General features: G+C 32.6%; 1 protein-coding gene across 1 annotated transcript; it reads left to right on the plus strand.

Annotated features, from left to right (window-relative positions):
- The first annotated feature begins 4,306 nt into the window (after positions 1 to 4,306).
- LOC126891038 (probable WRKY transcription factor protein 1) lies at positions 4,307 to 10,558 on the plus strand. Its single transcript, XM_050660218.1, has 2 exons — positions 4,307 to 4,648; positions 9,881 to 10,558. The coding sequence occupies exons 1-2, from the start codon at positions 4,307 to 4,309 to the stop codon at positions 10,556 to 10,558; spliced, it is 1,020 nt and encodes a 339-aa protein (XP_050516175.1).
- The last annotated feature ends 3,723 nt before the right edge of the window (positions 10,559 to 14,281 follow it).

Genomic DNA, 14,281 nt, shown 5'->3' on the forward strand with positions numbered 1-14,281 from the left:
AATAATGTTAGTTATCCATAATTTTTCAAAAAAAATGTTTCAATTAGAAAGATGTAATTGCATACTAGAATATAGTTTTTAATTCCAAACAACTTTTTATAATAGCAATTTTCAATATTGTAAAAAATAAAGCTACTTTACTCTTGAGTGAAATTCCAAACAACTTTTTATAATAGCAATTTTCAATATTTTGAAAAATAAAGCTACTTTACCCTTGAGTGAAATTCAAACTTGTTGACATACCTCGTATAATATTAAAAAAATTTGATGTTTGATGGTTAAATCTTAGGTTTTACACCAGGCTGAGCTTTTTATGAAGAATAACTTTTTTTCCTAAAATTAATAATAAAAAAAGAATGTGTGTGTACTTTGTACGCACGTAAGAAGTTATACTTCTATTATATGATTTAAACGAAATTAATATACTTTTTATTTATATTTTGTTTAAATATTAAACTAATTTATACTTACTACTTCTCAAACATTTTCATTAGAACAGTGCCAAAAATTAAAATAATAAAAGAATAAAACACACACAGACACATTAAACAAGCCACAAATGATGTCTGAAAATTAATTGTCGAAATTTTTTTTAACTAAATACGTATTTTCTGAAAGTACAATTATATAATAAATATACTTACAATCATAAAATGTATTAAAAAAAAACAAAAAAGAAAGTTTCTATTGGGGCTCGAACCAGCGCTGATAAGAGCGGTTGGTATTGGAATTCACTCGCCTTCTCCGCTTAGCCGCGGACACTATGTGTCATTATTTACGAAGATCGACTAACTAAACGGATTAAACTTGTGATATTTTGATATTTTGAAAATTGATCAAATTATTTTAATTTTGAATTGAAATGATTTAGAATTGAAAAAATACAACAAAACCTAGAGCAAAAAACCAATATATTAGGTGAATATTGATAGAAATTTTGATGGTAATCAAATTATATAAATAAAAGTATTACATACTATGTATTTTGGCAGATCAAATAGGTAGGTTTATACCCATGATACATTAACAATTATTACGTACCTGTTGCTTTTAAAAACTATTTAAAAGTCACTACAATATTATAAACTTTTTTGTTTCTGTCCTCACAACAATAAAACTAATATATTATACATTTGTTTACCTTTACCTCCAAACCACAGCTGCCATATCGGATAATTTTTGACATGTCATTTGAACATCCAATCAGAACAAAGTTATAATGCGCATGCGCCGGGCTGATAGGTTTTAACATATAAAAAATCACCCTCTATCGCCGGTAAAGAAGTATAACTTCAAAAAGTTTTCTATATGGATACAACTTACAGGGACATACTGTATAAACTTTACTTAAAATTCCATAACTGCAAAGTGTGTATCAATATACACTTTTAATTTTTCTAAACGGTTTTGTGGACTTGTCCTAATTTGACCTTGAAATGACCTTTACCTGACGTGGTAGAGCTCAACGGACCCCAGTTTTGTAACAGCGGCCCCAAAACCCCCTAATATACTTTTTCAGAACGATTGTGTTGATTTATTTTGATTTGACCATGAGCTAGACGTGAGAAAGGTCAGCGGACCCCGGATTCGTGATTAGTGACCCCAAAAACCCCCTAGTATACTTTTTCAGAGCGATTGTGTCGATTTATATTGATTTGACCTTGAAATGACCTTTACCTGACGTTCATGACATCAAGAAATATGCGACTCTTGCAAATTTGCAGAAATTTATATGATGTAAGTATTAACAATAAAATTAATTACATTGTAGAAAATTCATTAATTTTTAATAACTTATATTTTAACAAATAAAAACAATTTAACAGGAATTTAGTACTTAAGTTTATAGGTACAAGGCAAATTAAAAATGATTGAAAAGAAGTATTCAAAAGTGCAAGATCTAAAAGAACTACCAAAATGGATTCTTATGAAGTAATGGAATTAAAATATAACGATTTTTTTGATCTTATGATCTGCCAAAGGAGATAATAAAGAACAGAAATGTAGACGAAGATGGTAGCACAGCAAACTGACTTAAAATAAAATATTTTAAATAGCAGAAGAAAAACCCAGATGTCTATTCTATATCAATATAGTCATCAAGCAGATTTTAAAAACTATATGTAAAACGTAAGGGTAGACATCATAACACGTCTATTATGAAACAAGCTTATACAAGTACATCCTCAAATGACAACCCCTCATTAGAATAACCAAGTCAACATGTGACAGATACACAGACACGGTATAAACGGACATACTCACAACTTTCTTCTCCTAGCGACAGAACTGGCCTAATTGAAGAAGCTACTCATACTGAACAAACTAATACATATGACGGCGTTTCCAAACCTCAAACCAAGAAAAAACTTAAACGGTCAAGCTGTGACTCAACCCTATCTGAAATTACAAAAAAAATCATACATGAACTTTATACAAAAAGTCCACAAATATTCATCATCCCAGCCGATAACATAATTGCTCTTCTTGAAAACTGTCACGGCAGTACTGATCCATACGCAGAAGCATTAAAATTCACACCAGACATCAAATCACTTATTTCTACATTATACCAAATCTATCCCAACATTAACGAGAAATAAATCAAAAATATACTAACTCGTCTAATAAAAAAAATCAAAGACAAAACCGAACTCGTAATGGATGATTGTATAAAATTACCCAATCTTGACCTTTTACAGGAAACAACTGATGATGAATACACGACTGATGATGAATACACGTCTGATGCATCTCAAAACTCAAGGACTCAAAAATCTTCTTACTAACAAGTTCACAATTATTCAATGGAACTGTGATGGATTTTATCCTCGCATCGAACACCTGTAATTCCTTATATCTGATCACTCTCCCGACTTCCTTTGTTTACAGGAAACCAATTTTACCACAGCTCATAATCCTTCTTTAAAAATTTTTGTTGGTTACAACTACAATAGAATCACTCATTTATAATTTTCATAATTTTTATAAAAAATTATCCCAAACCGATAAAGTAAATGAGGATTTACAAAATTTTTCCAAAACATTTTAAGTGTACAACACTCATGATCCTTTGAGTTTCGTTTTTCGTTAGTTTTGTTTACTCATTTTGTTTTATAGATGTTGTTTATTTCATTTAATTAAAAAAAAGAAGTGCTTTTGACAAAATTTTGTTTCATGTATCGTATTATCTCCAGCTTATTTATTCACGTGTGTCAACTTATCTCCCGAACATGGTAATTGTTTTCATGCCAAACAGTATTAACTGCATGATATTTCACTAAATTAAAGAGGTATAAAAATAACAAATACAGTAATATATAGTATCAGTTATACTTTTATCGAATAGTGTTTTCACATATTTGAAGAAAAAGAAATAAAAATTATATTTAAAATTTACTCTTTATATTTCTTTTAAACTGCTCTCCTGTAAAATTTCAATTTTGTGAGTTAATACAGTTTAGCTCTGAGGTACAAATATATCACCAAGAACTCTCTTTAACTACTAATTTAGAGGCAATAGCAATAACTGCTTGGTGTCCTAATAAAATAGCCATTTGTAGTATATACATTCCTCCTTACTTTAACTACAGAGCTCCGATCAATCCGATCTTATTCAACAACTTCCCGTTTCGCTCATATTAGTTAGCGATTTTAATACCCACAACACACTATGGGGATATCAACGAACATTTGACGGAGGAAAGATTATCGAGCAAGTAATAAGCCATACCAATATTAACCTTTTAAACCTTGGAAATTCTACATATTTGCATATACAATTCGCAACATTTTCCTCTATAGACTTGAGTTTTTGTGATCCCAAAATCGCTCGTCTCCTCCACTGGAACACTCTTCAACATTTTATATGGTAATAATCACTTTCCGATTTTCATTTCCAATAGTTCACCTAAAGCCTCGTACAAACCAAGTTCGCGAGCTGTTCGCGAACAGCTGTGTGGACGACAGTTCGTAATGGGTTCGCAAACAGTTCGATGTTCGCTCAAAGTTCGCTTGGATAGCGGTAACATCAAAGGGTTTGTTCGCGAACAACCAGTTAGTAAACAAAATGGTCTGGACGTATTGAAGTCCGCTCAAACGAAAAAGAGATTATGTTCGTATTTACTTTAGTTTGAGGTTAAAATATTTCAACGTGCTGCTTGTTGCTTTTTTCTTGTTGTTTACTACTATAGTATAATTAATAAGTTAATATAGTTAAGTGTAATAATTAGTATAGTTAATTAATAGTAAGTAGTATAATAATTAATATAGTTAACTAAGTCATAGTTAATTACTGTTTATCGGAATGGAATGGCCGGAAAATGAAATGATTATCTTAATAGAGGAATACCGTAAACATTCCAATTTATGGAACCCCAGAAATGCAGAATACAAAAAGAAAAACCGTAAAAAAGATTGGATCAGAGTGATAGCGGCCACTTTACAAAAAGTACCAGATGAGATAGAGAGAAAAATTGGGGTTGTCTTAGCACGATATAGAAGAGCTCGTGCCAAGGCACTTAGAATGACCAAATCTGGAATGGGAGCAGAGGATGTGGAGAAAGAAATGTGGTTTGGCTACAGATATTTGGAATTTCTTAGGAGGTTAGGACTTCAGCAAACAAGACAAACAACCACTAGCAACAAAGTAAGAATCTGTATTATCAATTTATTTAATTAATTATAAGTATAAGTTTTTAGTAAGTACTCTAGTCATAATCACTTTGCCATGGTACTCGTCCCATTGTGGAGAAATATTTGGTGAAGTTATTTCTGACATTTTGTGATTATAAAGTTGATTTACGGCCAACTTTCTTTAAACTGATAAATAAAGTTTGATATCCTGCATGTTTTCTCCACATTCCTTCAATAACATTTCCAGTTCAATCTACTTCAGAATCCAATGTGCTATCTGGACAGTATAATTTCTTCGATTGTTTGCTTTTCCTTAACAAATTATGAAGGTAAACACATGCTAATGTTATCGATGTAGCTTTTTGTGGTTCAAATAAGAGTGGTTTTCTTAAAGCTTGAAATACTGATGACAAAATGCCGAAAGCATTTTCTACAATCCGACGTGCTCTGCATATTCTATAATTATAGGCACGTTTAGGTGAGCCTTTTAAGTGTATCCCAGGGTAGGGCTTCATTATATTGAAATGAAGAGGAAATGCATCATCAGGTACAAAAACATATGGTGTTTCTTCAATTTGTCCTGGCAAAGAGGTTGGTGGTGGAAGGTTTAAAGTTTGATTTTCTAGGTTAATGCTTAAATCCGTGTTTTTAAATACACCTCCATCTGAAATCCTTTCTTGACAACCGACGTTGGCAAACAAAAATGAATAATTTGTATCTACTGCTGCCATCAACACAATACTGAACTGCCCCTTCTAATTAAAATATTCACCTCCACTGTTTATTGGCGCCTGCAATATAATATGCTTTCCGTCTAGTGCTCCTAAACAATGTGAAAATTGCCATTTTTGTTCATATTCTTCTTCAACCTTAAGCCAGTCTTCAGGAGAATTTGGAATCTAAAATGAAATAATAACTTTAATAATAAACTAAAACATTTTTTGATTAATATTTATAATAGGTGAGTAAAGATATTTTTTTTAGGGGCCTCACGAGTCGACTGCTACTGATAATATTGATTTGATGATAAGAAGACAAGATAATATTGATTTAATAACAGACGGTTCGAATGATACTGAAGTCATATATTCAGAAGAATAACTGCTGAAAACTGTTGAAAGTGACACCTCGAACGGTACTTTCAACACCCATGTCACTTTAAACACCTAATCAAAATTTCACACAAAAAAATAAAAAGGCGAAAACATGTGGTAATGCCGATCCACAATTGTCACATGCTTTTAATATGTTGCAGAGTATTTCAGAACGCAAATAAAACACAAAAGATGGGTGCTCTGTTTATGGGGAGCATGTTGCAATGAAATTGCGTTCCTTTGACCCACTAACCAGAGCAAATGTGGAATATCAAATAAACAATTTAATTCACAAAGCGGACATTAATATGCTACATGAACAGTATGCACAACAAAGTTCGAGTTGTAGAACTGGTGCATATGCTAGACTGCCGATACAGGAAAATTACGAAGAAGACTCAAATTAATCAACTTGTTTTTTTTTTAATATGTTAAGAAAATTTAGTTTAAAATACAAGTTTAGTTTAAAATACATGAAGTTTTTTTAACCTATTTGAGATTATTGGGATAGAAATCTAAATTTAAGTTTCTCTATTAATATCCTTCATATCCAACATGTTCAGGTTCCAAGTATCCCCACATAAAGGGGTCATATGTATAAAATGTTATGATTGATTTTGTTTTTTTTTATTGTTGGAAATTTTTATGCTTGAGGTTTTTCTTGTAATATTAATAGACAAAAAAACTGGTATAGGAATCTACATGTAGGTTTCTCTACCATTATCCTCAATCCAAGTCACCCTACATCAAGGGGGTAATAGGTATAAGTCTTTAGATTTACTTTCATTTTTATATAGTAGCAAATTTTCACATAATATTTGAGGTTTTTCTTATAATATTCCTTCTAAATGTAATTGAATGAACTATCTTTCAATAAAGTTGTCCCAAAAACTCAACTCATAAATATTCGCATTATCAAAGTAGAAGACTCTAAAATGATAATGCTAATATCATAAACTGCTCGTCAACAGTTAGGGATATAGAAAATTCGGCTGAATTTTTATAGTAGATTTTTTCGTGAACAGATTAACGGATTCTGCTAATTCTTTTTATTATTTTAGACTTTTCTTTAGTATTTACACAGTTATGCAAAGGTTTCCTCAAACTTTTTTTTTCTACTTATACCGGGTGGAAGAAAAGAAATGTTTTTCTTATGTTAAGTTTGAGACGCCCTGTAGGGAGGACGAGGTACAAATTGGAGTATATATCGAAATCGTATTGTAGTCTTATGTTTTGTGAACATTTTGTTTTTTGAATGTCCCTGGTATCTTTAGAAATAAAAAAAATAAACGGTTGTGTAATTTAACATGTGTTTCAACCGAAACAAAAGTTTTAGACATCTTGTAGGGAGAAAAAGGCACAAAGGTGAGTATACCTCGACATTTTGTTGTAGTCTCATATTTTGAGAATATTTTATTTTTTTAATTTCTCTGATATCTTTAATAACAAAGAAACTAGACGATATTACTCTTTAATATGTGTTTTAACTGACGACATGCGTCACATCACACATTTATTTGTACATAGAAATACTCCTTCAACTTCTACAGGACAAAGCCCTTCAGAGAGCTTATTTAAAATTCGTTTCCGAACAAGGTTCGATCTTCTTAAACCATGTTTTAATCAACATAATATACAACTTCACTCTGACACTATAAGGAACACAAAGCTGTATACTGTGAATGATGTAGTGTACGTAAAGAATTACCAAACGAGACAGTGGCAAAAAGGTAAAATAGTAAGAATTGTCAGTACATCTACATATCTTGTGCAAATAAATGAAAAGGTGAAACTCGTACATGCAAATGATATTCGGTTGTGTAAAGGTGATTGTGTGCCTCCAATAGTGTCCGCAAATGACGTGTTTATAACACATCCGCAAACAAATGCAACAAACTCGGATATATGTAATAATCAAAATAAATTTGAAACACAGTGTACAGCTTCTTGAAGTGAAGTCTTGGAAGCACCAGTAACTATAAATCAGTCACCAATTGCCTTAGAATCTCAAAGCAACCCAGTCAATAACAATACAGGGGTGCCTGAGACTATTACAACTGGTTCTTCCCAGACCTCCAATATAACTAGATATGGTAGAACTATTTATATATATATATATATATATATATATATATATATATATATATATATATATATATGTAGATCTTTGAAACACACTCAGTGATCAAAAGATCCAAGGCTAATGGTTTAACGACCACTCGTACGAAATCAAACAGATGAAACATATATATATATATATATATATATATATATATATATATATATATATATATATATATATATATATATATATATATATGTTATATCCGTTTGTACCAACTAGCCTTAATAATGAAGTACCTACCTATTTGCCATCAGCAGATATCAGGTGTCAGCCATCTGAATCGACGCATCCAGTTTCAATGCCAATGTCAGCGAGAACTACTACGTCCAGGCTTTCTCACAACCTCAGCATTTTGTAAATCATATAAAACCATTTGCCGGTGTTTAATATTTGTTCGTAATAATTTAGATTTCATTCATGTAACTTTAATTCTTGTATTTTCAAAATAAAATATTTTTTAAAAAGTCAAAAAAGTTTTAAGTGATATAAAAATTGGCGCAGTCAGTAGGATCTGGAAACGTTGTTAGAACACGGAAAAGCCTAACTGACAACGGTGGATTCCAATCCTTTGATTCAGAAACGAACCATCCAAAAGGCAGAGCCGTCATCACTTTGCAGATATCTACGGATTAGGAACACCTGGTGAAGCCCCTGGTAGAGACGCTGTCGAGAACAAGACGACTAGATGTTTTTGGATTTAGTGTAAGTCTAATATTGAATCATCTCATATATTATTATTACATTATTTTACAATATTATTATTAATATTATTATTATTGAATACTGTTCGATATTCCAATATTGATTATACTGAAAATCAATAAAAACAAGTACATATTTATTCTCATTATTTGACGTTTATACCGTAAATCGTCAATTTTTTTTATTATTTATTGTTATTATAAAACGCCTGAAACACGCACTTTTCGCTCATCGGGCAGTTATTATAAGAACATTTTTTTTAATACTAAATACAACCACTAAATATTTTTCTGATTATCTTTTAACTATTTGACGTTTATTCTGTTAATCGTCATTCCTTTATTTTCACTATTGTTCTTATATACACGTCTGAAACACGCACATTTCGCTAATCGGACAGTTGTTATAAAAACATTTTCTGATATATTTTTTATTATTTTTGATTATTATTTGATATTTAAATTGATTTATTTGACTATTTTTATTTTTATTATTTGATATATTGATTATTCCATTTGACTTATTTGACCATTTTTATTTTTAATATTTTGATTATTTCATATTTATTCATTATTTATTTTGACCATTTTTATTTTTATTATTTGATATTTTGATTATTTCATATTTAAATTGTTTTCTTTGACCATTTTTTATTTTTGATATATTGATTACCTGTTTTATTTAAATTTATTTGATCATCATGACTGACAACAGTAATACTTCTCGTCCCGCAGTCCCCGTATCTCATATCGAGAATGAACCCGAAGTAGAACCTTATAAACTATCCGAAATATTTTCGATCGTACCCGAATTTGAAGGCGATCAAATATTTTTACAAACTTTTCTAAATGCTTGTGACTATGCCTACAATATGTCTACGCGTGATCAAAAACAACTATTAGTAATTCACATAAAAAATAAACTTCGCGGAAGAGCAGCGCAGCTCATAAGCTCTAGAAATCCCTTATCATATCTAGAAATTAAGCAACTTCTTAATTCCCACTTTGGAGACACTAGAGACCTATCTTCTCTCATACAAGATTTACAGAGAGTCAAACAACTTCCAAATGAATCGGCTCTTACATTCCTCAATCGTGTCCAAGTCCTTAATGCAAAAATGCATGCCAATATCCAGAAATCTTGCCTCACTCCTGAAGAGAAACAAGCCCAAATCGTACTAATCGAATCAATTGCGCTCAATACCTTATTGACCGGCCTAGATCCAAAAATTGCACATATTGTTCGTGCTAGTAATCCGAAAGACCTTCTTCAAGCTCAGGTCCGCATCAGACGAGAGCTACAATTATCTTATTTCGAGATACAGAAAACCAATCGCCCCAATCCTCCAAGACCCAATCAAAATAATCAAGCCATTAGAAGACCAAACTTTCAACCACCTAGATGCACCTTTTGTGGACGCATTGGCCACTCAAACAACGAATGTCGCTCTAGACAAAATTCCCAAAATAATTCCCAGAATTTTAACGATACTCGAAATTTCAGTAGCTATCAAAACTTCAATAATGCCCAAAATAATGGCTTTCAGAGGCAAAACTTCAGCCCGAATAATAACTATCAAAACACTAGACCTAACGACCAACAAAGACCTCAGTTCAATCAAAATAACCCACAAATACGCCCTTCTGTAATTCATAAGAATCCAAATTTTTCGAGCGATAGACAGAGAGCTCATTTCGTTAACTATAAACCTGACTATGTTAATGATTATACCTCAGATCCAATTGAAAGCTATCAGTATGACGATTTTTCCGATAATAATTATCCACCTCCTGATTTCTACCATTCATTCGATGAATCCATCGATTTAATTGATACCCAAGACTATCAGGATTTTCTCACAGTTCCAAATCAAAACCACCCACCAGACAATGCCATTTCAATGAGCCAACCTTTGTCTCAAATAGAAAACCAGATCCAAACTCTAAATTTGGACGACATGAACCCGTCTCTGAATGTTCCAGATCAGGAATTCTTGCTGTAAACTCCAAAAATCTCTATTACATAACAGACGCAGCAAACAAATTTAAACTACTTATCGATACCGGTGCTGGTATCTCCATCTTTAAAGAAAATACCGCGAAAAATTTCAAACCGCGTTTTCCCGAAAGTATTACCATACAAGGTATTACAGACCAAAAACTTCTTGTCACTGAATCAACTTTAGTCCCGTTTCAAAAAGGAAACCCCCATAAGGTATTCATTTATGATCTAGATATTGATTTTGATGGAATCTTAGGCCTCGATTTTTTTGAACATTACGAATGTTCAATTGACATCAAGAACAAAACATTAATCACGAATTTTAAAACATTACCTCTCTACAAAGTAGAAACTGATTCCCATAACAATGATTCCCCTAAACAAATACAAAATCAAATTAAAATAGATCCCAGAACCGAGCAAATATTTAAATTAACGTGTCATCTGTCGAATACAGATGCAATTTTGTATAGAAAAGAAAAAGATAAAGTCCATATACCCAACGCGTTAGTACACGTAAATGAAAAAGGTGAATTTCTGACATCCATAGTAAACGCACCCTGTCCTAAATTATCAGTCAAACGATGACTCTATCAATTATTGCCCTGATAAAATCAACCGAACTAACAACATCAAATCTCAACTTCGAATAGAACATCTTAACGAGGAAGAACAAGAACTAATTACAAATCTCTGCTTAACATACGAAGACATATTTTACTTAGAGGGAGACAACCTCACCTTTACCAGTGAGATCAAACATCAAATTGAAACCAATAATGCCAAACCCATTTTTACGAAATCATACAGATATCCTCAGGTCCATAAAGAGGAAGTAAAATCTCAAGTGAATAAGATGGTCAACGAAGGAATCATCCGACAAAGCACGTCACCCTGGTCAAGTCCTGTGTGGGTCGTCCCAAAAAAGATGGACGCCTCTGGAGAACAAAAATGGCGAGTAGTAATAGACTATCGCAAACTCAATGAATGTACCATTGACGATAAATACCCTCTCCCTAATATCACCGATCTCTTAGACCAACTTGGAAAATGTCAATATTTCACAACTCTAGATCTTGCCTCCGGTTTCCATCAGATCGAAATCGATCCTAAAGACATTCCTAAAACAGCTTTCTCCGTAGAAAACGGACATTACGAATTTACTCGTATGCCTTTTGGACTCAAAAATGCACCGTCCACATTCCAGCGTGTCATGGACAACATTCTCCTAGGTATTTTAAACGAGCGATGTCTTGTCTACATGGACGACATCATAGTATACTCTCCTACCATTCACGACCACATTTCCCGTCTTACTGAAGTCTTCAAACGTCTTCGAAACGCTAATCTTAAAATCCAGCCTGATAAATGTGAATTTCTCAGAAAAGAGGTAGCGTACCTCGGACATCTCATTACCCAAGATGGCGTCAAGCCTAACCCTTCAAAAGTTGATTGTATCCAACGATTTCCTGAACCGAAAACACCCAAAGACATAAAATCTTTCTTAGGCCTAGCCGGTTATTATCGTCGTTTTATCCCTAATTTTGCCAAACTCTCCAAACCTCTCACTAGACTACTTCAAAAAGACGTTGCTTTCAATTTTGACCCAGATTGTAGGCAAGCTTTTGAAGATTTGAAAAACGCTTTAATTTCTGACCCGATTCTAATTTATCCAAATTTTGAGGAACCATTTGTTCTCACAACAGACGCCAGTGCATTCGCCGTCGGCGCTATTTTATCCCAAGGCCCCATTGGCAAAGATTTGCCTATAGCATACGCTTCACGTACCCTGTGTGGTGCTGAAACACGATATTCGACAATTGAGCGAGAACTCCTTGCTATCGTATGGGCTGTAAAACATTTCCGACCCTATCTGTTCGGAAAAAAATTCACCCTAGTAACTGATCACCGTCCACTCACCTGGTTATTTTCTATAAAAGACCCTGGCAGCAGACTAGCTAGATGGCGCCTCAAGCTTGAGGAGTACAATTATAAAATCATTCATAAACCGGGAAAAACCAACAAAAATGCGGACGCCCTTTCTCGAATAAAAATCAATCACTTCAAGGAATGCGCGAATTTCCATAAGAAAATATCAATATTAGCTTCGAATGATACGGAATCTGACGAAGAACCAAACGAAGTCAATGAAGAAGAGATCACCGAACATTTCAATAGATTTGTCGACCTGTATAAAACTAAATCACTCATTGATTATTCTAAAATCGAAATATCTAATGATAAACTACTAGATAAATCGCATAAAAACATCATTACCTTCCTTAGGCAAAATAAAATGGAAGAAATGCATCACAAAATTTTAGACGACATTTTTGATGAAAATGAAATAGATTTTAACCTATCAAAGCTTAACATACTTACTAGTAAAACTGTCAAAAATCGGAAATATTTTATCATTCCCCTTCCTTTTGATCCCGAAACAGTAGTACAACACTTATTCTATATCGTTTATGCAGACCAAGATAAATTTGACCTATCGCAAATCTATTACGTCGAAAATCAGCTCGAATTACCAATTTTAGAAATATTTTCGTTTATCTTTGCCGATAAAGAAATAAAAATCAGAATATGTCAAGATGTCATTAAAACCCCAGAACAAGACGAAATACCCCCAATATTGGATCACTATCACCGTGGTAAAAGCAATCTCCATCGGGGAATAAATGAGACCATACGAAGAATAAAAGAAAAGTATAATTGGCAAGGCATCACAAAGGATGTAGAAAATTTTATAAAAAATTGTGAAATCTGTCAAAAGGTGAAGATATGTAGGAAGAACTTAAGCAACCCGTTAGTCATTACCGAAACACCTAAAACACCATTCGAAAGAGTTAACATAGATCTTTTCGAATACCCTACTAGAAATTACGCTCTAACTATCAGAGACGAGCTCACTAAATTTAACCAAGAGTATCCTCTTGAAGACAAAACAGCCAAATCAATTGTCAATAATCTTATTGTCTTTTTCCAACACTATGGCACTCCATTACGCATACACTGTGACTATGGACGTGAATTCGACAATAATTTAATGAAAGATCTTTGTGAATTATACGACATAAAATTAACTTTCTCAAATGTAGGCCACCCACAATCTAACGGTTCTGGTTCGTCCACATAAGTAGGAATAACAATTTTTAATTTTCTTGTTTTTGTAAAGAATATTTTAATTCATTTTCTTTTCAATATTATGGGACACCCCGTATATACGAGTAGGCCAATACCTAATTCAGTGAGTATGTATTAATTTTTATCATTATTTTCAAGTAAAAACCTTAAAGTTTTTTGTATGTAATTACCTGCCTACTCGCCTCATTTTAAAAAGACAATTCGCCAACCAACTCTCTTGGTTAACAGTCACTTACAATTTCCGAAAAGTGTATAGAAACTCAATATAGTCCTCGTGAGTGATTTATACTTTATACTACTCAGCAATAGCAGTACGAAAAATAGCAGGCCTGCTCCAGCTTGTGCAACGAGAAATGACAAGGTAGGAAATATTTTTATTACAATTTACTTTAAGGTCTAGTTTTTTTACTGTTATTTTTTTTTATTCTATTTTAAATTCACCCTATGCTAAACAGTCCACTAATAAAGCTCACTGAGTTAGTAATCTCGTCCAAGATGATTTATTGATCCGTTACGAGCCTGATAGATCCATTTTCTATATTTTTTTCTTGCATTTTTCATTTTTCTAAGAGGG

Source organism: Diabrotica virgifera, chromosome 9, assembly GCF_917563875.1.
Source record: "Diabrotica virgifera virgifera chromosome 9, PGI_DIABVI_V3a".
NCBI classification, from domain to species: Eukaryota; Metazoa; Arthropoda; class Insecta; order Coleoptera; family Chrysomelidae; genus Diabrotica; species Diabrotica virgifera.